The 26,271-nt window shown below is 42.2% G+C and overlaps 2 protein-coding genes across 2 annotated transcripts; both read left to right on the plus strand.

The window, feature by feature from the left end:
* The first annotated feature begins 1,981 nt into the window (after positions 1-1,981).
* LOC4327785 (auxin response factor 1-like) lies at positions 1,982-7,011 on the plus strand. The gene is made up of 14 exons (NM_001401721.1): positions 1,982-2,130; positions 2,230-2,357; positions 2,475-2,573; positions 2,686-2,742; positions 3,142-3,297; positions 3,386-3,470; positions 3,608-3,698; positions 3,812-3,976; positions 4,061-4,180; positions 4,279-4,351; positions 4,433-4,598; positions 4,683-5,326; positions 6,116-6,294; positions 6,382-7,011. Exons 1-14 carry the CDS (start codon positions 2,118-2,120, stop codon positions 6,503-6,505), a joined length of 2,100 nt encoding a protein of 699 aa, NP_001388650.1. The 5' UTR covers positions 1,982-2,117; the 3' UTR covers positions 6,506-7,011.
* Positions 7,012-12,373: 5,362 nt separating this feature from the next.
* LOC4327786 (probable protein ABIL3) lies at positions 12,374-15,661 on the plus strand. Its single transcript, NM_001401722.1, has 9 exons — positions 12,374-12,882; positions 13,744-13,826; positions 13,923-14,073; positions 14,269-14,368; positions 14,451-14,546; positions 14,620-14,653; positions 14,787-14,908; positions 15,031-15,122; positions 15,278-15,661. Exons 1-9 carry the CDS (start codon positions 12,760-12,762, stop codon positions 15,428-15,430), a joined length of 954 nt encoding a protein of 317 aa, NP_001388651.1. The 5' UTR covers positions 12,374-12,759; the 3' UTR covers positions 15,431-15,661.
* Positions 15,662-26,271: the final 10,610 nt, after the last annotated feature.

Consider the following 26,271-nt stretch of genomic DNA (forward strand, 5'->3'; position numbering starts at 1 on the left):
AAGACAAAGTGTAGCATCTCTCATAGAACCATGCATCTGGCAAGAGAAGAGAATTGTATCAACATCAGGGGTGGTTCCTTTTTTTGGAGGGGGCGATGATTCAGTTTTTACTAAAGAACTTGCAGAGATGCTATAGTAATATATTATTTGGTGGGTGGATTATTGCGTCGATCAAAGTTATAGAAAAAAAGAGATATAATAATTACATTTTATATATGGATCTATTTGGTATGCAATAACTTGAAATATGTCACAATATTAAGTTGGTGGGTCAAAGATTTGATCACTCTATCTCCAGCAATTAATTATCACTTGCAACTCCGGTGAAATCATCATCTCATTATTTGGACTTCACTATGCTACCCCCATGTCTTTAAGCTAGGAAGCGGCCCTACTGAAGTGTCCTATTTCTACACAACCATTTCTCTAGCTAGGGAAGAAAGCATAGCAACTCACACAACCATTTCTCTAGCAATTGTAGAGAAAGTGTACAAACACCAGGGATGGTTTATAACTTCTGTTGGGACAATGATTTAGTTTTTACCAGAGAACTTGCACAACTGGTGTACTATCTATTATTATTTTTCGGGTAGACGATTGCGGTGATAATGGGATGATGAATACATAGGTTACATAAGTGAGAATGTATTGTTAAAAATGGAGTGTCAAATATCTTTGACTCCGCGATAGAGTGACCAAGTCTTTGACCCGACTTTGCTACCGTGAAATATGTTTAGGTAGTCACATACTAAATAGCTCCATCTCTAAAACTTAATTTTTATCTCATATTTGTCTCTCTACCTTTAGCAACTCTTCTGCCGCTTCAGCCTAATCACCTCCTTTCTCTCCTCTATCCCTTTGCACCACCGCGGCTTTCTTTAATGGGGTGAGCCTAACAAACACTCTGACACAAGAAAGCACCAACCGTGGCAGACCAAATACCAGTCAAGACCACCTCCACCTCCTCCCTCCTTACTCGGTGCTTGCTTCTTCTCCTCACTTTGCTCGTTTTCCTAGAGAGGCCAAATGTTATTCTATCTATTACTTTGCAGGTGGACATAGTTGCATTGACAAAAGTCATAGCAACAAATATGACAAATAACAATTAAGTTTTAGAGATGGAGCTATTTAGTATGTGACCACCGAAAAGACGTCACGGTAACGAGTTGGGTTCAGCGATTCAGTCACTCTATCTTCGAGTCAAAGATTTGATCACTTCATCTCTAACAATTAAAACTTACATCACCGGCAAAATCATCATCCCATTACACCCCCTCTTTGCCTTCTCTACCACTCTACCACCGTGACTTTTTTTAAACGGGTGAGCCTAACAAACGCTTTGACACGGGAAAGCACCACCCGATGACTAGACCAGAGACCAGCCAAAGACCACCTCCACCTCATCCCTCCTCACTTGGCCCTCGCTTCTTCTCCTCACGAATAGGCCAACCGTCACACGGTGTTCTCACTTAGGCGTGCTAACACTATGTTTCCCCTATCTATCTCTATCTAAGGCAAAGACTCAGCCATTTCACATAAAAAAATTTCAGCCATACCAAGAGCATCCAATTTATAGAATATACGGGGGCTCTCTATAGAAAATGTGTAGCCATACACAGAGAAAATGTATAGGAGACACACACAACCACTCTTCTAGCAAGTGATGAGAAAGTGTACCAAACACAAAGTATGACCTCCAATTCATAGAATATACAGGGGGCTCCTCTGCAAAAAAAAAAGGAGCACCAAAGAAGGGGAGGACAAAAATGTGAAATAGGAAGAAAGGCAAGGGGGTGAGGCAAAGAGTGTTTAAAGCCATAAAGCGCAGCCCTGTAATTGTAACGCCGCCGTTATGCTTCCTCCCTCCCTCCTCTTCTGCCTTCGCTCTCTCTTGCTCTCCACCACCGCGGCTTTCTTTAATGGGGGTGACACGAGAGAGAGCCTAACCAACGCCCCCTAACCTGACACGAGAGAGAGCAGAGCAGCACCACCCGGTGACCACACCAAACCACCCCAAACACCACCACCCCCACCTCCCTCCCTCCTCACTCTTGCCGCCTCTCTTCTTCTTCTTCTTCTCTCCTCACTTCGCTCGCTCCCTCGGTCGCTCGGCCGCCATGTCGTCGCAAGGTGACGCGCTGCCTCTGGTTCTTGTTTTGTTCTTGTTCTTGTTTTTGTTTTGTTTTGTTTGCCGGGAGGTTTGATGGGGGGGGGGGGGGGCGCATGCAGGAGCAGGAGGAGGGGTAGGGGACCCGGAGCTGTTCGCGGAGCTGTGGCGGGCCTGCGCGGGGCCGCTGGTGGAGGTGCCGCAGCGGGACGAGCGGGTGTTCTACTTCCTCCAGGGCCACCTCGAGCAGGTTCTTGCCTTGCCTCTCGCCGCCGCCGAATTCTTTGGTTTCTGTCCTTCCATTCTCGCCGGGAGCGAGCGAGTGATGATGACGCGCTTCTTGTTGTTGTTGTTGTTGTTTGTGCAGCTGCAAGAGCCGACGGACCCGGCGCTGCTGGCGGAGCAAATCAAGATGTTCCAGGTGCCGTACAAGATCCTCTGCAAGGTCGTCAACGTCGAGCTCAAGGTAATCTCTCTCTCTCTCTCTCCGGTGTGGGGGAGCAAAGAGAGGAGGAAAAAGAAAAGGAAAAGGCCCCCGTGAAATTCTCTTACGTTTCCTTGTTTGTTTGTGGCTGCAGGCCGAGACGGAAACCGACGAGGTGTTCGCGCAGATTACCCTGCAGCCTGACCCGGATGTGAGTGGTGACCACCACCGTTTTTTTTTCTTCTTTTTTGTTGTGCTCTTGTCGCCTCCTCTGATGGTTTTGGAATGTACTTTGTGCTGCTGCCCTGTTCTACAATCGTGGTGATCCTTTTGGGTTCCCCTTAATTTTGATTCTGCTTTCTTTTTTTTTAGATAATGGATTAAAAACCCGGCCTCTACATCCAACGGGATGTACACAGCCATGATTCTGCTTTCATGTCCTGAATTTTGGCATGTTTTAACAGCGGTCTTTTTTTACTGAAAGTAAATTTACTTGATGTGTACTTTGGATCACATTGTGTTATATGCCGAATTGGCCCGGAAAAGGCAGCAATTTTGGGTTTGGTGTGTGAAAAAAGGGGGAGTGATTTGGGGCTCCACTGTTTTTCAGCAAGAGAATCTGCCAACATTACCTGACCCGCCCCTGCCGGAGCAGCCGAGGCCTGTGGTGCACTCCTTCTGCAAGATCCTGACCCCATCCGACACCAGCACCCATGGCGGGTTCTCCGTGCTCCGACGGCATGCCAACGAGTGCCTCCCGCCACTGGTATGCGTAATTCTCATGGTTTTTGGTGATAGTAGTATGTTCCCGGCTATGTATGTCAAAATCATATATCTTGTTTGTTGCTAATCAGGATATGTCCATGGCGACACCAACCCAAGAGCTCATCACAAAGGACCTTCATGGATCTGAGTGGAGGTTTAAGCACATCTACAGGGGTATGCAAATTTTTGTTTTTATTCTCTTGGTTATCAGCTCGATCGTTATCTAATCATTTGACCACCACACCATGATCAAGATTGTAGTAGCTTTATGTGCATGCTGGCGCTTATTCGTGCAATTCTCGGTTCCCTAGGCCAACCCCGTAGGCATCTTCTGACTACTGGATGGAGCACGTTTGTGACATCGAAGAAGCTGATTTCTGGCGACGCGTTTGTCTACTTGAGGTTAGATCCCCACTTACCTTCAGTGCTTGTTATTCTTCAGACCTGTACAAGTTTATGCAGATGTTCACAAGATTTATGTATCAAAAGGGATCATGCATATTTTGCTTTTGTAGGAGTGAGACAGGAGAGCAGCGTGTCGGAGTGAGGCGTCTTGTGCAGAAACAGAGCACAATGCCGGCATCTGTTATATCAAGCCAAAGCATGCATCTTGGTGTGCTTGCAAGTGCATCTCATGCTATCAAGACTAATTCAATTTTCCTAGTGTACTACAGGCCAAGGTTGGGCCATTTCTGCCATCATTTGTTATGATACAACTGTAGTTATTCTCTGCTAATGGGTGCTGTTGTTTGTTTGTTTTAAAGGTTAAGCCAAAGCCAATATATTGTTAGTGTGAATAAGTACCTTGCGGCTAGTAAGGTTGGATTTAATGTGGGCATGAGGTTCAAGATGAGTTTTGAAGGGGAAGACGTCCCGGTTAAAAAGTAATGGTTTTACCTCTGGTTTCATGTGTTTCTATTTCACTTTCTTCTTGATATGTTGTAGCATCTCATGTTCAAATGGTCGATGTAATTTTCTGTAGGTTTTCTGGAACTATAGTTGGTGAAGGTGATCTTTCTCTGCAGTGGTCAGGTTCTGAATGGAAGTCCTTGAAGGTAAGATAAAATCATTTATTGTTGTTTTAGATTTCTTTTCTTAAAAAGTGCTGATTGCCATCTCAACTGTTCTTGATGTAGGTCCAATGGGATGAAGTCACAAATGTTAATGGCCCTGAGAGGGTTTCCCCTTGGGAAATTGAAACATGTGATGGCACTGCACCTGCCATCAATGTACCCCTGCAGTCAGCAACGAAAAACAAGCGGCCTAGGGAGCCAAGTGAAACTATTGACCTTCAATCACTGGGTATGACATTCATTTGTGCATTGCTCAACTTGCCAATAACTTGTGGAATTATTTGGCTCTTAATCCTTTTGTTTTCGTTTGCAGAACCAGCTCAAGAGTTTTGGCTATCTGGAATGCCACAACAGCATGAGAAGACAGGTATTGGTTCCAGTGAACCTAATTGTATCTCTGGACATCAAGTTGTTTGGCCAGGCGAGCATCCAGGATATGGTGCCGTGAGTAGTTCAGTTTGTCAGAATCCGCTAGTACTTGAAAGTTGGTTGAAGGATTTCAACTCTTCAAACAAGGGTGTCTCCCCTACCTTGTCAGAGATTTCTCAGAAAATTTTTCAGGTTACCAGCAATGAAGCAAGAATTGCTACATGGCCTGCACGTTCTGCTTACCAAGCTGAGGAGCCCACTTCCAAGTTGTCTTCGAACACCGCTGCCTGTGGTTACCGAACTGAAGAAGTTGCTCCAAATGCGTCCAAGGTTGTTGAAGGAAAAAAGGAACCTGCCATGTTTCGTCTGTTTGGTGTGGATTTGATGAAATGTACCAGCATATCTACTACCACTGATGACAAGTCAAGTGTGGGAGCAGGAGAAGCTTCAGCCAAAGGTACTGGTTCTCACGAAGACTCTGGTCAGCTGTCAGCATTCTCAAAAGTGACAAAAGAGCATATTGCTGCGGATGAAAGCCCCCAAGAGATCCAAAGCCATCAGAATTACACCGCTAGAACTCGCATAAAGGTATAAATTTATCTGTCTCCCCCTCGAGACCTTTTATGGTGCTTGGGAGGTACCCAGGGTACCTCTCAAACTATTGAGTATCAACCGTTGATTGCTAAAGGGTAGATTTGGGATAGAGATAATTTAATTTGCACAGATTGTTTTAAGTCATAAGAACCATGACTTTTTCCTGATCATTTGCTGCTAGCCCCGAACTTTCTTGTCTGCCATTGATATGCTCGTCTTATACTTCATTATTCTTTACGTAATTCATCTTCACTTGTAGCGTATCACATCTCTGTTGCCTAGCCTTTCAAAGGCATGTTTGTTCTCTGTTCTCTCTGGCTGACCATGGCGGTGGCTCGCATTTTATAATTGATTTATCGATGAACTCTCAAAGCATCAAAGTTTAAAATAGTAGTACTCCGTATTACACTACCTATCATATAAAATAATAACTCAGTAGTCTATCACAGATTCCATGTAATCTGTATTAGGATCTTCATACTACGAACAGTTTTTGAAAAAGAACTGTACTACGAGCAGTTTGATCGAGAAGAACCAAAACTTTCTTCACCGATTTGCCTTATCTGATAGTAAATTGATATAATACCAAGGACAAAATTACCTATCTAACCTCCCACTTAATCTTTAAATTAATACCTGGCCCACTTCTTAAGTACCTTTTCAGAGGTATCTTTTGATGTAAACCATTAGATTGGGGTGGATCAACGGATGTTATGGTTTCAAAGTACCGGAGAAAGTCTCCTCCTGCTTCTTAAACTGTAACTGACTCAACATTTCTACTAGGTTCAAATGCATGGAAATGCTGTGGGCAGAGCTGTGGATCTAGCTAATCTAGACGGATATGAGCAACTGATGAATGAGCTGGAAGAGATGTTCAATATAAAGGACCTCAAACAAAAATGGAAGGTGGCTTTCACTGATGATGAGGGTGACACAATGGAAGTTGGAGATGATCCTTGGCTGTAAGCTTCTGCATATTTTTAATAGAGTGGCAGATTATTGTTCATCCGACAAAAACTTATGATTGTGTATATTTGCGATTCCTGCAGGGAATTTTGCCAGATGGTCAGAAAGATTGTGCTCTATCCCATTGAAGACGAGAAGAAGATCGAGCCTCACCCGAAGTTACTGTCTTCAGCTAATCCAGAGCAGGATCAGAAGACTGGGTTTTAGGAGGGAGGCTAGGGCTGAAAGGTGGATTTTTTAGCCTTTCACCATTGAAGCGTTGGTGGCTATCGTTTTGTCGTTGGAGATGGTCGTAGCTGAAAAAATGGTGGCTACTGGCTAGTTCATCGTATTGATGCAACAGATTTGTTGCTGGTGTCAAAACTGTTTCTTCACAAGCATTTTGAAGAACAAATTGATGTAACATAGGTTTCAAGAAAAAAAAAGATTTGACAATGTCTCTTTAGTAGTTTGCTCAAGTTTAGTCAAAACCTTAATGGTGCTTAAGGAATAACGTGAAGCTATAAAACTGGTGTGTAAGTTCTGTAAATATTATAAGGGAGATTATAATTTTGTGATATTAGCTTTCACCCTTTAATTTATTGGTATATATTGACATGTAGATTTCATTGTTCTTGATCAGTCTGATCGTCTGACCTTGCTATCAGATGTACTGAACCATGTTTCTCAATATTTTCACTATTGCGATTTAACATTCTAAAATTCAAGGCGAATGTGGCTATTCCACTTCTGAATTCTGTTCTCTTTGGATTTGTTTGTTGACTGAACATCCTTGTCAATAGAGAAAGAAACTTCCTGCATAATGGTTCCAGATATTCAATTTGGAAAAAAAAAACGATGCCTAACATGCTTATGATCCAAACGGAGGGAAGGCTTGAAGAAACGAGCTGGGATATAGATTTGGAAGTTTGTTTTAACTTTGATTTTCAGATTTTTTTTTATCATAGTATATTTCTTATTGATTTTGAAATCGCTATAAGAACGTAGACCTAGAGAATTCAAGATTTTGGCCAACAGAACGTCAAGACGTTCATTCGAAACGCATGAAATTTTCCTCAATAGCCTTCGAAACGCATGAAATTTTCCAGTATCTTCGTAGTAGGTTTGATCAGTTCCTAGGAAAAATATCTCCCTTAAAAAAAAGAAGAAGAAAATCCTCGCGTGCAAGGAGATGCACGGCATGGACGGACGCGTGATCGCCGTCGACAGGGTTAGCACCGGGTGATTACGTACGCCTCCGTGCAGATCTGCGCGCGCGCCGTGCGTGCGTGCGTGCGGTGCGGGGGCGGCAGGGAGGGGTCGCCGTCCGGCGCCGGCCTTGTCCCCTGTCGGATCCTGCCCCGGCAACGCAACCACCACCACCGCGCACGCACGCACGCACGCGCGATGCCAACGTCGTCTGCCTCCCTCGATCGTTTGTGGAGCAAAAATTAACGGGCAGGCCGAGCTCGCCTGCATGTAGCTCGATCATCTGCGGAAAGCCCAACCAACCAACCAACCATGCGTTGTACGTCCATCGACGTGGTTGCCGGGCCTCCTATAGAAACCCGGAAGAAAAAGGTCGACTATGAGCCGGGGTTTTGATTCGCGCGCGTTCCTCGATTGCAAAATTGGTTTGTGCAAGACAAGTCAGGTGTTCCCCCTGGCACACCGCACAGTTCAGCTGTGACATCTTGCACATTGTAAGATCAATTGCTTGCTTTGATGCGTGAGTTTCAACATTCCTTTAGTGATTAGTAGTATCTTGCAACTATTTAGAAGCTCCCTCTCTCAGTTGTTCGGAGAGCAATTTTAGTTGGCGCGGTGTCTATATGGCGCTTACGTGACAAGGACGAGGGAGGACAAATTGACACGGTTTTAACCATCAGGAAATAAAATGATTTATTAGGGAATAAAAATTAGTTTATAGGTTAAACTTTTGTATATACTAGAAAAAATACCTGTGCGTTGCAACGGGTAATTCTATTTTAAATTTATTGTTGTTATACGGTTTAACTAGGGTAAAATTCACTGTGAGAATTCGCTTATAAATTTTTTTTAGAAAATCATAAGCTGCAATTAGGAGTCCATATTTTATCTCAAGTTAGCATACGGATTTCTTTAAATAGATTTCTTATACGACTCCTTTTTATTTTCAAAAACAAATGAGCTTAAAATCCAACTCAAACACGAATCTGTATTTTTAAAGCGAACGAACTTAAAAACTTACTCAAACCCGTATGGCGTACCAGAATACCGGCAAAAAACATCTTCAATTTTTATAATAGTAGAGATGTTTGTAGCTATTTAAAAGTCAATACTAAAAGAAAACTAAGTTGAAAATATCTTTAAATCAACTTCAATATTAAGTTCTAAAATTTAAATTTTGGCTTTTGCTTATTAGTACAACCAATGAGGCTCGAAGTCTATGTCCGATTTACAGGTACGCGAACCAAATTCGGCCTATAAGGATATGAAACAGACCTTTTCCTAAAAAAACACACGTGCTTTTGGCAGGCCTGATCAGTAGTACTGCTCCGATTCAGGCATTCAGGCCCATCTGCCAATGCCAAAAAACCACCGCGGCCGCGCCGCACTGCCGCCGCCGTTGGCGGTTGCCGTTGCCGCTAAGAGCAAGTTAAATAGTATAATCAACTACTAACTTTAAATCATCTATAGCCAGTGTAATAGTGAATTCATACAATAATTGTTTACTATACTATTAATACATGGTCCCATATATCATACACCCATTACGTTTTAAAGTCCGTGCTGTAGCTGGCTACATGCAGCGCTGTTCTTCTCTCTCTTCCTTAATCTCTTGTGTACCTGCTCTAACCGGAAGCACAAACCGGGGGGGTGCATGCATATTTACTCCTCCTCCCCATTGATGGCGGGGCGGCCGGCACGGCGGCCTGCGTGCGGTGTACCAGCAAGCTACTACTAGTCCTCCCGTAGTCCGGTGCCCACGCGAGGGGGAGGCCACGCGAGACGCAACGCAACGCAGCAACCACAACCACGGGCGGTCCCGGCGGATTTGACAGTGCAAACTGCTGCAAAGTATGGTGGTCTCCTCCCAATCTTGTAGGTGGTCGGGCCCTGCACCTGCTGCTGCTGGGCTCGGTTGAAGTGGCGCAGCAACTGGAACCCGTGTTTGCCTCGAAAGGTTGGTCAGCCTGTTCAATGTTCGGGGGGTAGTAGTTGGCAGGTTTCGCAGTTAACGGTAACCATATTTTTTTTAACTTTTTTTTGGGACTGAAATGGTAACCATTCCGGTTTCTAATCGGCGAAATTAAAAAAAAAACATTCGAAAATTTGTTAGGTTCCTTACTGTGACATCTGCCCATCTGAGTTCGGGTCTTCGACTCGGCGTTTGTAGGAACGAGTGTGAGCATTTGTATACGAGTGTCTACGTTTGTTTGTGTTGTATAAAAAAACAAATTGAGATATATCTTTTTAGCTTTTTTTTAAGATTTTATTGGTTTTCTTTGTTTTTCGAGTTGCTATTGCGATCAGTGATGAAACCGCTTTGGAACATGTATTTAATTGATGAATGGTTTGACTAATATTTGTAGTTATTAGAGGTGTATGGATGGCGTGACTGTATCCTCGTAGGTGAGTCATGCCCTTTTTATCCTGCGTTTTTTACTCCGATCATAGCCTTAGAGGTGTATGGATGGCGTGACTGTATCCTCTTAGATGAGTCATGCCGTTTTTACCATGCGTTTTTTACTCTTCTACATTTAGGGGTATTTAACAATATTTTCGTAAGGTAAAATTTGCTTCTATCGTGAGATAAGGAGACTATTAATTACGAATAATTTTTAATAAAAAAACACTTCTACTTTACCCGTCTCGTCGTGTATTTTGTAGTTATTTTTTTCAAACTGTTAATAATAACATAGTACTAGTAAATATAAAGCTTTTAGTCATAAAGTATTTTTATTTGCTTAGCTCATTGTAGCTTCAACCGATCACATCTTTCTCACCCACACATGATACATAGGATCACGTGAGCCACGAAGTAGCAGTATTAAAAACCTCATCTCAAGATCCTGTGCATTTATCCCTTTAGAGCAAGTTTCAATAGTATAGCCATCTGCTGGCTCCAAATCATCTATAGTCAATCTAATAGCCCATTTATACAATAGTTACCTATAAAAATATACTACATCATTAATACCCGGTCCTACCTCTCATACACTCATAACGTATTGGAGTCCGTGTTGCAGCCGACTATAAATCTGTAGCCCGCTTTCTTCTCTCTTCTCTTTTCTTCTCGATGTGTGGTTATAGCTGGTTTATAGCCTGCTATTATACATGCTCTTAGCCAACCATATGATCTCACCGGTCCATTACACAACCCTACTATTACTGTACAATCCTACACGATCCATGCTGTCCTTCCTTCACTTCACTTCACCTACATGCACGGTTGCCCCTGGGCCCCACCCCCCTAACCATTGCTCTGCTTGTGGGCCCCACACATCAGCCTCACATTGCAAGGGTACACTAGCCGAAGCCAAGGAAGGAGCAATAAACATTTAATAGGGGTTGTTCAAATTGATCTTGTTTCAAACTATACAATTTTTAAATAAAGTAGTCAAAGATATGCATCCATTTAGTTTTTTATTAAACTTTGATAAATACATAAGAAATCCTGTCAAAACATGGTAATATTGTCAAATTTTCAAAATTTTGGCATTACTCAAAATTTGATAAGGTTTATTTTAGTTACAATCTAAACAGCCCCCTTAGAGCATCCCTAGCAGATGTTCCATCCAATCCTCCATCTGAGAAATAGCGGATGGGGGTGAAAAATCGGCCACCAGCGGATGCGCTAAAACAGGAGAGAGGAATGCCAATTTTTGCGTTCTTCTCTCCTCACGCCAAATCGCAACCGCCTCTCAGGGTCGAGCTCCCGCCCCCATCCGGAATTCATAGAGGTGGCAGGCAAAGCAGGCAGAGGAAGAGAGATATGGAGGATGAGGCGCGGCAACTGGATCGAAGGAAGAAGGAAGAAGGGAGGTAGAGAGGTGGCACCAACCGGATCTGGGCTAGGGAGGTTTATTGGAGAAGAAGCGCCGCCGCGGCTCCTCCGCCCGGCGACCGACCGCCCACGCCGCTCCCCGCCCGCGACCCCGCCGTCGGTGCCGCGGCTCCTCCGCTTGGTGACCGCCGCGCCGCCGGTCCTCCTCCGCCCGGTGACCGCCTACAACCCCACCGTTCCTCTGCCCGACGACCACCCATCACCCTCCCTTGTCCTCCCCGTCGAAGCAACGGTAGAATAGAAGAGAGGATGAGGGAAAGATATAAATGTAAATGTTTGGTAGTTGAAATATACATTAAAATATATATGGATGATGTAATATGGATGGTCTGTTGGAGTGAAGAAAAATACGGAGTGAGAATCTTTTTGGATGACCATCTAGGCCCCTTTGATTCAAAGGAAATTCATAGAAAATTTAGAGGATCTCATTCCTATAGGAATTTTTTCTATATAGCTCTTTGAATTAAAGGAATAGATCTTATGGAATCCTATGAAATTCTTATAGAATACCTAGGACCATGCAAGTTATTCCATAGTACCATGCAAGTTTTGGAGGAATTCTAACATGAGGTAGAACCGCATGGAAACTTTCCTTCTAGTCTTTACCTCTTCTCTAATTCCTGCGTTTTTCATGTGGTCCAATCAAACGGTCATTCTTGTGTTTTCCCTGTGTTTTGCAATCCTTTGTTTTACACTTACATTTCTATCAAAATCTCATGTTTTTCTTATTCCTACGTTTTTTCAATCATACGATTTAAAGGGGCCCCTAAATGTGAAAATGGAGGATAAAATTTAGATGAGCTCCGGGATGCTCTTAGCTAGTACTAGTACTAAAATTTAGTAGTACTAGTACCAGACTACCACCAATGGTGTCACTTGTGTGAATGAATGGCCCTCTGCCACAGGCAAACCTTTGCCTGCTGGCTGCTGCCGCCCCTCTCATTTCTCATTTGCTCTTTGCTCCCCCCACCAACATTTTTGTAGCAGAAAAGGAGCCAATTTTTTTTCACTCCTAGTAGTCCTACTCCTATCCCCTTCCTTCCCCCAACCCCTTCACACTTCCATCACCATTTCTTCCTTCTTCCCCTAGCTAGCTGCTGGCTGCTGCTGCTTCTCTGGGCCCTCGTGCTGCTCTTCTCATGTCACCACCGCCGGCCGCTAGTGCCTTTCTGGGAGCCAACCAGGAGGCCCCGAATCAGATCTTGGCGTAGGTTTGCTCGACTCGCTGTTGTTGACGGTGAGGAGGGCGCTTGCCTCGTCTTTCTTTCTTCCAAAGAGCCTGCTCTTTTCTTGGGTTTGGCCTAGGAGGAGGGGTTTTTGGTGTTCTTGGTAGGGAGGAGGATTCTTGGCATTTGGCGAGAGAGGGGGGAAATCTTTTGTTTCCTTGTCTGATTCTGCTCGGTCGGTGAGTGGTGCGGCGGCGGCGGCGGCCATGGAGGCAATCACGATGTCGCCGTCCTCCGTCTCCTCACACCACCTCGACGTCGACGCTGCCTCCACCAGCGAGGACATGTCGTCGTTGCAGGAAGGCCTCCTCTTCTCGGACAGCCTCAAGGTATGGTGATGAATGCGATGTGTCACACCGTGTGTGTGTGTGTCTTGGCCTCCTCAAGCCGTCAAGATGCCGCAATCTTTGCTTCTTGCCTTCTTCTTCTCCCACCTCCTTTTGCCATGGATCTAGGTAGAAATCGGGCTGCGATTTGTTGATTTCTTGGCGAGGTTTAAGAAAAGTAAAAACCTGATGATGATGATGGGTCTTGTTCTGGGGGTCACACTCAGTTGTGTCTCGTGTGCCGTTTTGTCCATGTCAATCACAAGATTTTGTCCCTAGTTTGGTAGCAAAACATGATAGGCTCTCTCTACTTGTACACCTTTCCAAGCTTCACTGTAGTTGTAATGTTTGAAAGTTCTTACTATGCCTTCTACTTTTACTATGTGGTTATAAATTTCTGATCTTGTAGTGTACTACACTATTACTCTCTGTAATGTAGATAATCATCTGTTTCTTGCATAATTGGCTGTGCAACTCTGCACTGGCTGAATCTTTTTAATTGATTTCTCCCTAATTGAGCAAATGGAGCCTAGAAGACAGAAACCCAGTTCCAAGGGCTTTTACTAGAAAGCAGCAAAATTACTTGTAAATTCATGGTCTCCTTGTCCATTTTGAATTTTGGACGGCTTAATTTCCTTTAGCAAGTTGATCAGTCTATTGGTGTGAACCAATGGCGTGCACAGTTGCATTCCTTTGTCAAAATTTTCGGTGCTCAGGATAAAGAAGTTAGGATCCTTGTTCACAACGAAACCCCACATGCCTTCGCATGAGTTAATTAGTAATGTTTCTCCCATATGTAGCTGAGCTGGCATTTCTTATAGTACTGTATCTCCTGTGCTGGGCTTAAATTATATTTCTTTGTAGGACCTGAGGAATCTGCGTTCACAGCTATACTCAGCGGCGGAATATTTTGAAGTATTCTACAGAAACAATTCTCAGAAATCTACGTAAGATCTTTTGTTTTATTTGGATCTCTGTTTCTTTGTTTACCTTGCTGCATTAAATTAAGGGTAAAACAAATCTACACTGATCTGCTGCTGTAGGGTGATGACAAGTCTGAAAGATTACACAGTTGAGGCCCTTGTTAGCACTGTCGACCATCTGGGCTTTGTGTCATACAAGGTGGATAACCTTGTCAAGGAAAGATCCGATGAGGTTAATGAGACAGAATTTCGAGTATCCTCAGTTGAGCAGGTACAAAATTCATATGTGCACTGAGTTTAAAGGTCATTTTGTATGTGGTCCGTTAACTACCTTGTAATTTTCTTAACATGGAGTGAATATCACATACATTATTTATATTCTAGTACTTGAGTATGGCCTCATTTATTACAGAATGCTTGGTTTAATGTCTGCTAACCTTCGGAACATTGCTCAATATGATTACAGAGAGTACGGATTTGCCAACAGACAATCGACCAGGAGGGAAGATCTCAACAATCTCTTCTCATTAGAGCACCAAAATACCACAGGCGTTACATATTGCCAGGCAAATTCCTACTCAGTTTTGTTATGCTTTTTATATGATGCCTTCTTGTAAAATCACTTATCACCGTGGTTATGTTGTATAGGCACAGATATAGTGGAATCAGCCATTCATCCAGTTTCAGAACCTCCACGGTATAGCAGGCAACATATGAGCCGTAAAATGCACAAGTCACAATCTAGTAAGTTTACTGCATTTCTGAATTTTTAGAGAGAAAACTGTCATTGATTTTGAAACTGCTTTTCTTCCTGCAGTCTCTACGCCAGTTGGCAGGCAATCTACAATGAGGTAAACAGATAGCTCTCAGAACCCTGTTTTATATTTGCTCCTGAGTCAAATTGTTTATAAGCTTATCCACTGATTGTTCTGTATTTTTAAAGATATACTGTGGGATTTGATTTTAATACATCTTATGTCACAGGAGCGCGCGTTCACCATCTCCTTCAGCTCGTGGCACACATCATCGATCACGGTCCTTGTCACCTTCTCGAAAAGCACGAGCTAAATCCCCATCTCCCCAAATCATCAGCACACAAACAAAAGGCATGTTATCTTCACTAGATGGTTTACACTTGTTTCTGAATGAGAAAATGTCATATGTTCTTTGAATGTTAAGCTTTCAGAAAACATAAGTCTAAACTATTTTAATTCCTTCTGCTGTGCAGAAACAAGAGCAGGTTCACCAATACCGAATTCCAATCCCCTTGCACGATCTGCCACGGTTGCAAGAAGGCCACCTGTTCATCCAAAGCATTTTGTATGTTTACTATAGTACCAAATTATATATTTACATTAAGGAGATAACATTATCCTACTAGATCCTAAGAAAGCCTACATCATTTGTTTTCCTGGAGTTCAATCATATTCAGAAGAAATTTTTATTTATTGCTTCTGATGTAGTATTTCTTGCAGAGACAAACTTCAATGCAGTTACACTCTGACTGGAGCAATCACAAAGAGCAGGAGAAAAGCTCAAGCAAGGGCAGGGGGTTCCTCAAATCATTGCTCACAAGGCGTCGGTGGAGGAACGATGAGTCATTGTACAGCTACTTGGACGAATATTGATTTCTTAAATGTTACTGTTAACCAACTCTCACTTGTTCACTTATCTGATATTTGAGATTTTAGCTTTTTTGTCCAAATGGAGGCATTTTCGCCTTATCTTTCTATCATTTTCATGTGTGTATACAATGAGGGCCTATCATCAGTGTTGCTAATGGCATTGCGCAAGTGTATCCATCAGCAACTACTAAGCTGTTCAGATAAGCTTTCCCAATTCCATTTTCACTTTTCAGTACTCGTATGCTCTCCAAGTCTCCATTTCTCCTGATACCAAGGTACAATCACAAGCAGAATAATGACAATTTCACTAGAGATGAATCATAAACCATCTTATGCCCTCTCAGATGCTGTGAACTTGTCTCATATGGTGGTCCATTGATGTTTTTCTACCTTGTGACTGTTAGCAATCTTGTCATACATGGAGCTGGTTGGCAGTTTCTGTTGAGGGGATCCCTGAGGGCTGTGGTTGCAATAGCTAGGAGCTAGTGCTAGAAAATGGCAGATGACAAACATGGCCCTGGTTTTTTTTTGTCATAATCTGTTTGTAAATAATTGGATTATTATGCTTATCAACTAAAATTTGAATTGTAATCTTAAATTTGGAGTTGATTTTGGGATTTTATTCATCATAGTTTAGTTTCCAGTCTTTGCTTTTAGATCGTTAAGAACATGTATATAAAAACTTTATTCACATTATTTTTCATGTGCAAATATGTCGTTTCGTTTTTCCTCCAATTTACCAAACGATGGGGCTCTTAGCCTTTGAAAGAAGAGAATTGGAATTGTATATATGTATATATATCCTATTTGATCAGTGGGGCACATCATTATGCATTTGTCATGATTGAGCTCACATGTGATTGGACAAGGCTTACTGGTTAAGTGTTTAACATAAGCAAAGTCCAAGAGTAGCATTGCTATAATAATGCCAACATGGATACTTGCTAGGTTGCTGTGCAGTGCACATCCCGGGTGGAACCAACTTGCTTCTTCTTCCAACTCCAATAAAGTAATGAAACATGATACTTTTTGAGTCCACTAAACCTTTTCTCTTGAGTGATTAGACTTCACTCATGGCAATGTCTTGTTTTAAGGAACCATGTCGTTTGGCTGTCAGCAAACTCTCAGAAGCATGCCAATCCAAAGTTCCAAACCCTGATATAGTATTATGGTATATGATTATATCCTATGCTGCTATACAATTTTCAATGAACTTGGATATGTCCAAGGGCTAGAGAGAGGGCCAATCTTTTGCATATGATCTAGAACATAAATTATCATGTGAAAAGCACCAGTGGTGTGGTGTGAAATCACAGGTGCATGACTTCACCCACCAGAATTTAAATTCTAATGCCCACGAATATACTAGAATGTATCGTCGATTTCCATCTCTTGAAGTATATTGTATGTTAGTGTGAGGGGATGCATTTGCGTGAGTGTGAGTGTGGTGTTGCGTGTGTAGTGGTGTATACATATGCGTCCGCCGTATAATAAAAAAAATGTCAAATATCCTATGAATATCTAATTTTTATTTATCAAGCAAAATTATATTATATACGGTCAAAGCAACTAAAGAACAAGAAAAAAAATCAAGTTCCCAATCAATTCTAACTATCCTTTTTCTTTGATGGAATGAATAGATTTATTGGGCCAATACTAGGCCCTTAGCCCGATTCATATGCAAATATATCACATAGAAAATGGGGTCATCTAAAAGAAAAACACATATATGAGTGGGCCCCAGGTGCCATATAGCCCACTGACACCTGGCCCACACTCTGCCATGGCTGATAAAGGGCTTGTCTGAGTCTCGTTCAATTGGGCCTAGGCCTTCACTAGGGTTGCAATGTTGCATCTTAAGAATGGGCTTCCTTTTATTTTTCATTTCTTTTGCTGAGAGATAATTCGTGCAGCCGTACTGTCCTAGATGAATACGGACTAAACGACATCAGCTTGAAAAATACTAGGCGACAGTTTACATAAGAGAAATATCTACAAATTTAAAAATTATAACAAGAAAACTTTCAAACAAAGTAGTGGTTGGGGGTCAATCAGCTGCTTCCCTCGGTTTCTCCTACTCGTATACCATTTCTCTTTATTTAAATTTCTCCCATTTCTTTGTTATTTTTCATGGAGCACATAGATTGATGTGTACCTTTTGTTTTTATTTATTTCATTTGGAATCATCTGTTCGATGAAATGTTGTGACGACAAAAGAAATAAAGAAAGAAATAAGAAAATAATTATGTCATTCTCACAATTTTTTTGAAGACGTCTTTGACTCCCTCAGCTGTTGGAAAACAAAAAAGGGGACAAAATATTATTTCCGTTGTACTACTTCTTGTGAGTTGTGACAATCTGGCCAAGTATGCATACAAAGAATTTTTTAAAATGAGACAACCAAACAAATTAAATGATCTGTGCATACTGTCACGATAGGGATTCGAGGTGTATCGTGTATGTGCTGCTCTAGTCCTGTCTTCACACACGGTGCATATTCATCTTGTAGCGAAAATTTATAGGAAATTTTATAATACAAAAAGAGGCAAACAAGAACATTGTATCTAACTGCTAAGTTTAACTCTTCTTGACAACGACCATTTGTGCTTCAGTAGTTGAGTACGTAGACGAGGGAAGAACCAACACTATAAAACTAGAGATATTCTTTCTTTTCCTTAATCAAAGAAAATATGATGGATTAGTTAAGGTAGGGTTTGGTTTTAACAATTGCTTTTTAGTTCCTATTAAATTATGCACACTTTTTTCTAGCCAGTATGCAGTTTCTTTGTAATAAAAACAGTAGGTGATGGTCCGAGGTACTGTTTGATTTCATATAACAAAATAAGAACTCTCTCTTATGTATATAAATGCATTATGACATTTGTACTCTCTCCTTTTTCAAACATATAATTTATTATAAGAAAAATGTACAGTCAAATCTCAAAATCTTATATATCATATAGTATAATATATACCAAATATTAATATTTTTTTCCTGAGCGACACTTTCACATAGCTATATGTTAATTTAATGGTCATTTTTTAGCGAAAGGGCCTGTAGCCTAGTGGTTACAAGAGCCTCAATAACACCTGAGGTCTTGGGTTCGACTCCCCATGGGAGCGAATTTTATAGGATTTAACGGCGTTGTGCTTTCAATGGTAGGCGACGTACCTGTCGACAGCTTCGTCAATCTCTCTAGGATTTGCTGGCCTCTTCTTCGAAGATGCTCATAGGGTTAGGGGTGAGTGCGCGTGCGTTGTGAGTGTCTTCGTTTTAATGATTTGTATAAATATAGTATTTAGCAAAAATACTGGCCTCTTCTTCAAAGATGCTCATAGGGTTAGGGTTTATGTGCCTATGTTCATAGGGGTGAGTGCGCGTGCGTGGTGAGTGTCTGCATTTTAATGATTTGTATAAATATAGTATTTAGCAAAAATATGAATAAAACATTTGCATTGAAGATAGTGTCTAAAACGTCAAGTAGAAGTATTATAATAGCATCGACTAGCTAGGTACCACATCCCATATACGTACGTATCTTCAGAAATTATGCACGCTTACATAACCAAAATGTCAGACAGGGCCTTATGGACTATCCATGGCGCAGCCGCAGTTTGGTGTTTCGAACCAATGGATTAGCTTCACAAACATGATTACATAACACATGTTCATAGAATCGTAGACTAATTAACCTTGATGTCCCTCTCCCTTGAACATAGGTTATTTTAGATAAAACAAACCTTTGCTGTCCATCTCCCTGGAAGCAAACCACTTGCTAGTTGCTGATATTGCTTGACAAGAAGATGGTCGACACAAAATTCAGCACTTGCAACTCTCTGACCATCGACATGCATGGATCCATCATTCATGAGCTATACGCCAATCAATGATGGTTATCATCACCATTAAGTATACTTACTACGAGTTGGTAATGCTTTATTAGTCCTGTTGATTAGTAGTAGTAGACCTGTTAGTCAAAACAAATAAATAAAATAAAGAAGCAGTAGATGTCCATGTCCATAGTGCTCTGGCTTGTGGATGCGATTCTTTTGTCCGAGAGGTGCTGTAGTCGTTTCAAATTCCCATCGACCATTGGTTAGTGTTTTTCTGTGGGCAAGTTGGGCGTTGGTTGGGAAAGCGATGGAAGATGCTCATGATTCCACCCAAAAAAATGGAACAAATATCGGATATGCAACAGCATATATCAGGTCACGTTTGGCACTGTAAATCCACTAGTGAATTCGAAAGGGAAATTGTGAAAAAAAAAGTGTTTCAGATTTATGCTTCGGAATCTTTGAGTATGCATTTTTTTTGTTCCCTCTCCGTTGGAACACATGAATATTACAATTTTTTCACAAGAACTAACTAAATTCATGTAAATCTAAAATTAATTATTATGAAAATCTATAATTGATATTATGTTGGTATGCTAAATATGAGATACCTCAAGCGCGTATAAATACGTTGGCAGATAAATAGTATACATAACTGTATATAAAAACTATACTTATTAGTTTTAAACCTCTAGACTAAATTATAGCAACATTACCGAATTGAGACATTAACATACAGATAGATACATATCAATTTTGAAATTTGAAGTTATTAAACATAAGAAAATAGAAAGTAATATAAGAAATACGGAGTATTAGATTGGATTGTAATTATTGATATTATTTTTGAAGTATGAATGGAACAAAATTGTTTTATCTTTAGAACTTTAAAACAATTTCACTTGCACATTTCAACAAAAATTGAATTGAAAAACCAACAAAATTAACATATGGTTAAAATTGTAATATTATGCTACCTCCGTCTCAAAATAGAAAGAAAATTCCTTATAGTTTAAAATAGAGGTAGTATTACCTAGCGATGAAACGATCAGAAATAGTCAAAATCAGTAGCATCTCTTCAAAAATGATGATTGGTTGGTCAGTAATTAATCATATTTATCAATTTAACTACTTAATGTTGGCATCAATATGATGCTGTAAGAAACTAAAAAAAGTAATCAAATTTTACATTTTGAAAAAACCGATATGACTTACACAGAAATAATACCTCGGCCATCAGGAATTTCCGTGACTATTTTCATTGCTAGTAATACCATTAACAATAGATTGTGCAATACTTGTTGACGACCAATTGATCCCTAATTTCTAAAATAGAGTGGAAAAATAGATGAATAGAAAAAAACACAAGATTTTGACAGAAATACAAGTGTATAACAGAAAATTACAAAATACAAAAAAAACACAATAATTTGAGACATGAGATTCCACCTTATGTTAATTTTTCATAGGTCATGAGGTTCATTACTTTAATTTAAAGGGCTATAGGGAAAAAATCCTATATGAATGGAATCCTCTAAAATTTCTATAATTTTTCTTTGAAACAAAGGGATCTAATTGAGTATCTACAGAGCATATACACACCGCCTTCCGCAAATCGTATCCAAAGCCATTCGGATTCAGCATAAGCTGAAGCCTCTCCTGGCTCTTGTTGAAGCTCCGCCACTAGACAACCAGTAAGCTCCGCCACTTTAAATTCCGCTCCCTATCGAAGGTAAGGAAGGAGATGAGATGAGAACGTACCATATAATTTCACCGTCGTTTTCTCATAATTCCGTGGTCGGCATGCAACCAATAATCGGTCATTCAATCTCGTGGTCCTCTTCTTTTTTTTTTCTTTTTTAGCTAAGTTGCAGTTGCAGGTCGACCGATCGAGGTCGACATGGACTTGTGTAATAGTAGCTGCATATATATACAATTGGATTTGACTGCAGAAAAATCGAGAAGAAGCTAAACATGAGCACAGAAAAAATCACCTATTCCCGTTGATCAGCATGATTTCCCTGTCAAAGTACCTGTCGCGAAGATCTCATCCATCAATCCTGATATAATGTGGCACACGCAATTATATACGCAAACATACAAGCAGTGTCTGGATATATATTGTTTGTTTGTTCGTTCGTTTTCTCCCTTTGCCTTATTTTTTTTCTCGTAGCCATTAATAATTAATCAAAAATGGTGAGGCAAAGTGTCAAGTCGCGGGCAGGCGACAACAAGGCCCCAGAACTGTTCGAGTCACCACGTCGCAGCCTCGCGTAAGAGTAGTAGAAGCAGAGTACCCCCTGGTGCGTATCGGATGGGAGGCGGCAAGAGGCGTCCCGATTCCGTACGCACCTTTGTTAGGCAAGGTTGATGGCCCATGTTGTGATTTGTTTATATGGTGAATTGCTGAGTACTCCCTCCGTTTCCAAATGTTTGACACCATTGATTTTTTAGCACATGTTTGACTGTTCGTCTTATTAAAAAAATTTATGAAATATGTAAAACTATATATATACATGAAAGTATATTTAACAATGAATCAAATTATATGAAAAAAAATAAATAATTACTTAATTTTTTTAATAAGACGAATGGTCAAACACGTACTTAAAAAGTCAACGGCGTCAAATATTTTAAAACGGAGGGAGTATATTACTGTAGCAAGAGGAGTATCAATCAGGGCAAGCAGTGTTTGCGGGATCGTCGCCATGTGGCCAAACCAGAGACGCCGTGGATCAGTCATCGGTGGATGGACGCAGCGCGGCCACAGTAAGGGTATTGGATGTATGGTAGATTGGTAGGGTATTAGTACGTACACGTACTACCTAAAACACCGGGCAAACAATGGCTGAGTGTGGTAAAAAAAGGCCCCGATAGTACATCAAGATCCAATCATGGAAGAAACACTATGGGAGATATAAAACTGATGACGACTCTGAGACCCGAGATAATATTTGATCACGGATTTCAGTCGAAGACTACATCTCTAGGTTATTGATTAACTGACGAACGCAGCTTTAAAATATAGATGGGATGGTGTCGAGGAGTGATCCTCTCTAGCGGGAGATCGTGAGACCCCCCTTTCGTGAGTTCGGCCGGGGGAAAAAGCTCGCCTCTAGAAATTACGTATCCGTTCCCAAGGCTCCCAGCTAGCTCGCAAACCACCAAATTATACAGGTTCGGGCCGCTATGAAGCGTAATATCCTACTCCTGTGGGATTTAGACTGAGAGTTACAAGGGTTCCTAAACTCGGGAGAACACTCTTTGTTCCCTCCTCCACGAGTTCATGTTTTCTCAGAGTCCTCCTCTTCTCGGTGGGCAAGGTCCTCCTTTTATACCTCAAGGGGATACCACATGCACCGCCTCTACCTACTCTTCTTTCGGGTGGGGACCCACCCTATCTTGACTGGAACTCGACCCGTGCCTTCACCTGGAAGCTAAACCACAGCTTGTCCTTAAGCGGGGCCCAGCGCCGTCCCTTGCCTGACACGGGGGACAACCCTGTCATTCCCTCATTAATAGGTGAAGACTTGTGGTGGCCACCGTCCGAATGACTCCCCGATGAGACGGGTCATACCTACCTCCACTCCGCCGGAAGCAGATGCAACGTGGGAGCACGGTTGTCCGTCCAGTCGGACGTGACCGGCGTCAGGCCGGTCGCAGACCGGTCATTCTTGACCATTGCGCGTCAGTTCAGCACGCCGCACGTCCGCCCCACTGCATTAAATGCGACAGGGGGCAGTTGGGGCGCTGCGCGCATTAAAGGAAGTTCAGCCTGGGCCCCCTCCTCGCTTGCTCCTCCCGCCAAACAGCGGCTGGGCGAGGGCCTCGGGGCAAAGCAGTGCAAGGGCCCGAGGGGTATGACGTGGTACCCCGAGGCCCCGACCCCCCGGCCGCTCCTGCGGTTTGCGGAATGCGGGGGCAGGACCAGGTTGTAGGGACACGTGGCAGGATGGGAAGGTAGATTCCCCTCACTTCGCATACCCCCGGGCCCATATATCCGACAGACGGAGAACGGAGATTTTTACTCAATAAGAGCAATCAAACACATCACATATTATATTAATAGTCCATTCGCATAGCTGCCATAATATGTTAGATGTTCACACCTTATTATATATAATTTTGATGACCCATGACTATTATAAGGGGGTAAATGGGTCTTAAGGATGTGAGGCGACACGAGTCATAGCTGAGTCGGTCGACCCACCCTGTCTAATGGGTGGATCCGCCCCTAGATTAACATATTGCAATATATCAGAGTTACAACGACTCTCGATCGGATGCCTTTGTCAGTCTACCACTCGCCTATGCTAAATCGTCATGCGGTTAAAACATGTACGTCTCTCTATTTAAGAGAGAATCTATGATAGAGTCCGACTCTTGCTCAGTACAAATCCAAGTTCTAAATTATAACCGACTTTATACACAAACTCTAATACGTGTTCGACACTCTAACACCGTGAAATGTAGTAACACCCAGATTGCAAAAGGGCAAAAGTAAAGTTTGAACTTAATCATATTTCATTATTTAGTAATAATGGTTTTGGTGCCACTAACGGCAGAATATAAAAGTTTTACATATAAATATTTTTATTTATTTTATTCGTTTACTTTTGCACAGTAGCTCAAACGATATGTCTTAAATATGTTGCTATATGTTAGGACAGAGGGAGCACGCGATGATCTCGGTATGTTGGTAAGAGAGGCTCCGTGCAATTCCGTGCAGCAGGGACTGGAGGGGAGCTAACCAGTAGCCACTTCCCACCACTACTCCAGGCAGGCAGATGCGATCTCCAGCCGACCTGGCAGTCTCGGATCCCGGCCGTCCTGGCCGCCAACCAATCGGCCATCCATCCAGCCCAGGTGGTCCCCGTGCCACCCGAGCGCGCCTGGGCAGGGCAGGCAGCGTCCACGCATCCCGCATGTGCTCACGCCGCGACCCCTCGCAAGTCGCAAGTGATGCTCTAAAATCAAACCCTCTTCGATGCATCCCCGTCTCCGCCCGCCCGCCCGCGCGCCGCGGGATCGCACGCGCTGCGCTGCACCCCCGGTTTATTTCCCCCCCGCTGATTGCCCGCTAGAATACCGCAAAAACGCCGCGCTACCGCTGCGTGCGTGCATGCGCTGCACCGATCGCGACTCGCGAGAGCTCACCTGGTGGGCGACGCGGCCGCCGGCCTCCGGACGCGGTTGCCGCGAGAAAACGCCCGCGTTTGCTTGCAGTTTGCAACTCCCCGCGCGCGGGCACGCCCACCCACTGATGGCGCTACACGTGGTGTGGCTGCGTTGCCCGTGGAGTGTGGACGCGCACGTTGTCGTCGTTGTTGGTGGTGGTGGTGGTCTCGGTCTCGGGGGTGCGCAGCGCAGCGCGATCGATTATTGCCACGCTGGAGTGCACCACCCGGGGAGTTGGCTGCCACCCTTGTTTATTTATAAATTTATTATGTGCCTGTGTTGGGGTTGCATCTGGTGGAGGAGGGGGCGGCGTGGTGCGCGGTCGAGTTTCGTGCAGTGGCGACAACTTTGCTCTTATTATAATACTAAGGGTAGGTTTAGTTGCACGCTAAAATTGAAAGTTCAAAGAAAAAAAGTTAAAAGTTCATGTGTGTAGGAAAATTTTGATGTGATGGAAAAAATTAGAAGTTTAAAGAAAAAGTTAGAAACTAAACAAGACCTAACTCTCCCGTGCTGTGAGCCAACCTAGTGCTCGCGGTTTTCATGAGGGTGCCGTGATTCTATCCGGTACGATTATATTACATTACACACTTGTGCTTGTTAAAGATTTTCTCACTACGTACATGTACACATGTACAAATGAATCTAACATGGTTTTTTATAAAATTGTTTTGTAACTTTGTAAACAAATGATGGCATCGGCCACTTGCGACTTTTGTAATAAAAGTTGTGTGTATGTGTTATGTGTGATTAACTGGGGTTGTTCGATTATGGCAGTTGCATTTACATACTATTTGAGTCCCTCTCCTACGAAAATGGAACCTTGACATCATCAGTGGGTTAAAAAAAAGTATATAAAGTGCCTTTCAACATGAATATATTTAATAGTCTTGCTATGGATGAATGCACAGATTCAACTTTGTTGTTGGTCGTTGAATGGTTTAATAACTTAGAAGTATTAACAAATACTATGCTTGTATGTGTAGTTTTAGGTATTTAGTGTATTATAAATTTATAGAAAGTATAGATAAAAGGGCAAAATAGTGGTATATAGTGTCCACCTCTCAGGTTTATAAAAATGCTTAGTCATTGAACGCCACTACTAAGCGATTTTATCAATAACCGTGAGTGCCATTCATTTATTGATGAAAATGAGTGAAACTTAGACAAATTTTCTTAAAATTTGAGGTTTAGTTTGACTTTCTTTTTGAACTTGTGCGAATTGTGAAATGACTTATCCGTTCTTTATTCATACACGCTTGATAAGACTTTATATATCACTTAATACCTAGATGAGCATTTTTATTGATAAACCGTGGTTATTATTCAATTACGACGAAAACTAGTGAAATTCAAATAAACTTATTTTTTAAAATTCAGTTACCGATTTGCCGAGAGATTTCATTTCGGTAAGACGATAACCACGGGTACCCTCATAATTCGTGTAGATTCAGAAAACCGCCAAGCAAACAATAATGCAACACCAGCTCCAACTCCAAGGCTCCTCCAATTATTTGGCAGGAAAAAGGGAAAGAGGCAAAAAAGGGCGGGAGTTTCTGGCAGCTACACATTTTCTCTCATAATTCGAAACTACTTCATACAATCCAACTTCTCGTCTAGATTACGTGAAATGAGAAGATTTCCGAAAGATGGCTGCAAATCAATTGCTTCTCACGATCTTTAACCTCCTCCAATCAGACCCAAACACACCAGGTGAGGGTGGTGGGCCCCACATGGCAGCGACATGAGCGGATCGGATCTGCCCCCACATGTCCACGCAATCGTCGCCATTATCTTATTGTTATTCCGGTCCACTACCCGCCACACCACCA

The sequence above is a fragment of the Oryza sativa genome, chromosome 1, assembly GCF_034140825.1.
Source record: "Oryza sativa Japonica Group chromosome 1, ASM3414082v1".
In the NCBI taxonomy this organism is placed as follows: Eukaryota; Viridiplantae; Streptophyta; class Magnoliopsida; order Poales; family Poaceae; genus Oryza; species Oryza sativa.

Coding starts and splice junctions, on each gene's coding strand:
- LOC4327785 (NM_001401721.1), top strand. Junction 2,358..2,474: donor TCCAGGGCCACCTCGAGCAG/GTTCTTGCCTTG, acceptor TTGTTTGTGCAG/CTGCAAGAGCCGACGGACCC. Junction 2,574..2,685: donor TCGTCAACGTCGAGCTCAAG/GTAATCTCTCTC, acceptor TTGTGGCTGCAG/GCCGAGACGGAAACCGACGA.
- LOC4327786 (NM_001401722.1), top strand. CDS start 12,760: ATGGAGGCAATCACGATGTCGCCGTCCTCCGTCTCCTCACACCACCTC. Junction 14,369..14,450: donor CAGGCGTTACATATTGCCAG/GCAAATTCCTAC, acceptor TATGTTGTATAG/GCACAGATATAGTGGAATCA. Junction 14,909..15,030: donor CATCAGCACACAAACAAAAG/GCATGTTATCTT, acceptor TCTGCTGTGCAG/AAACAAGAGCAGGTTCACCA.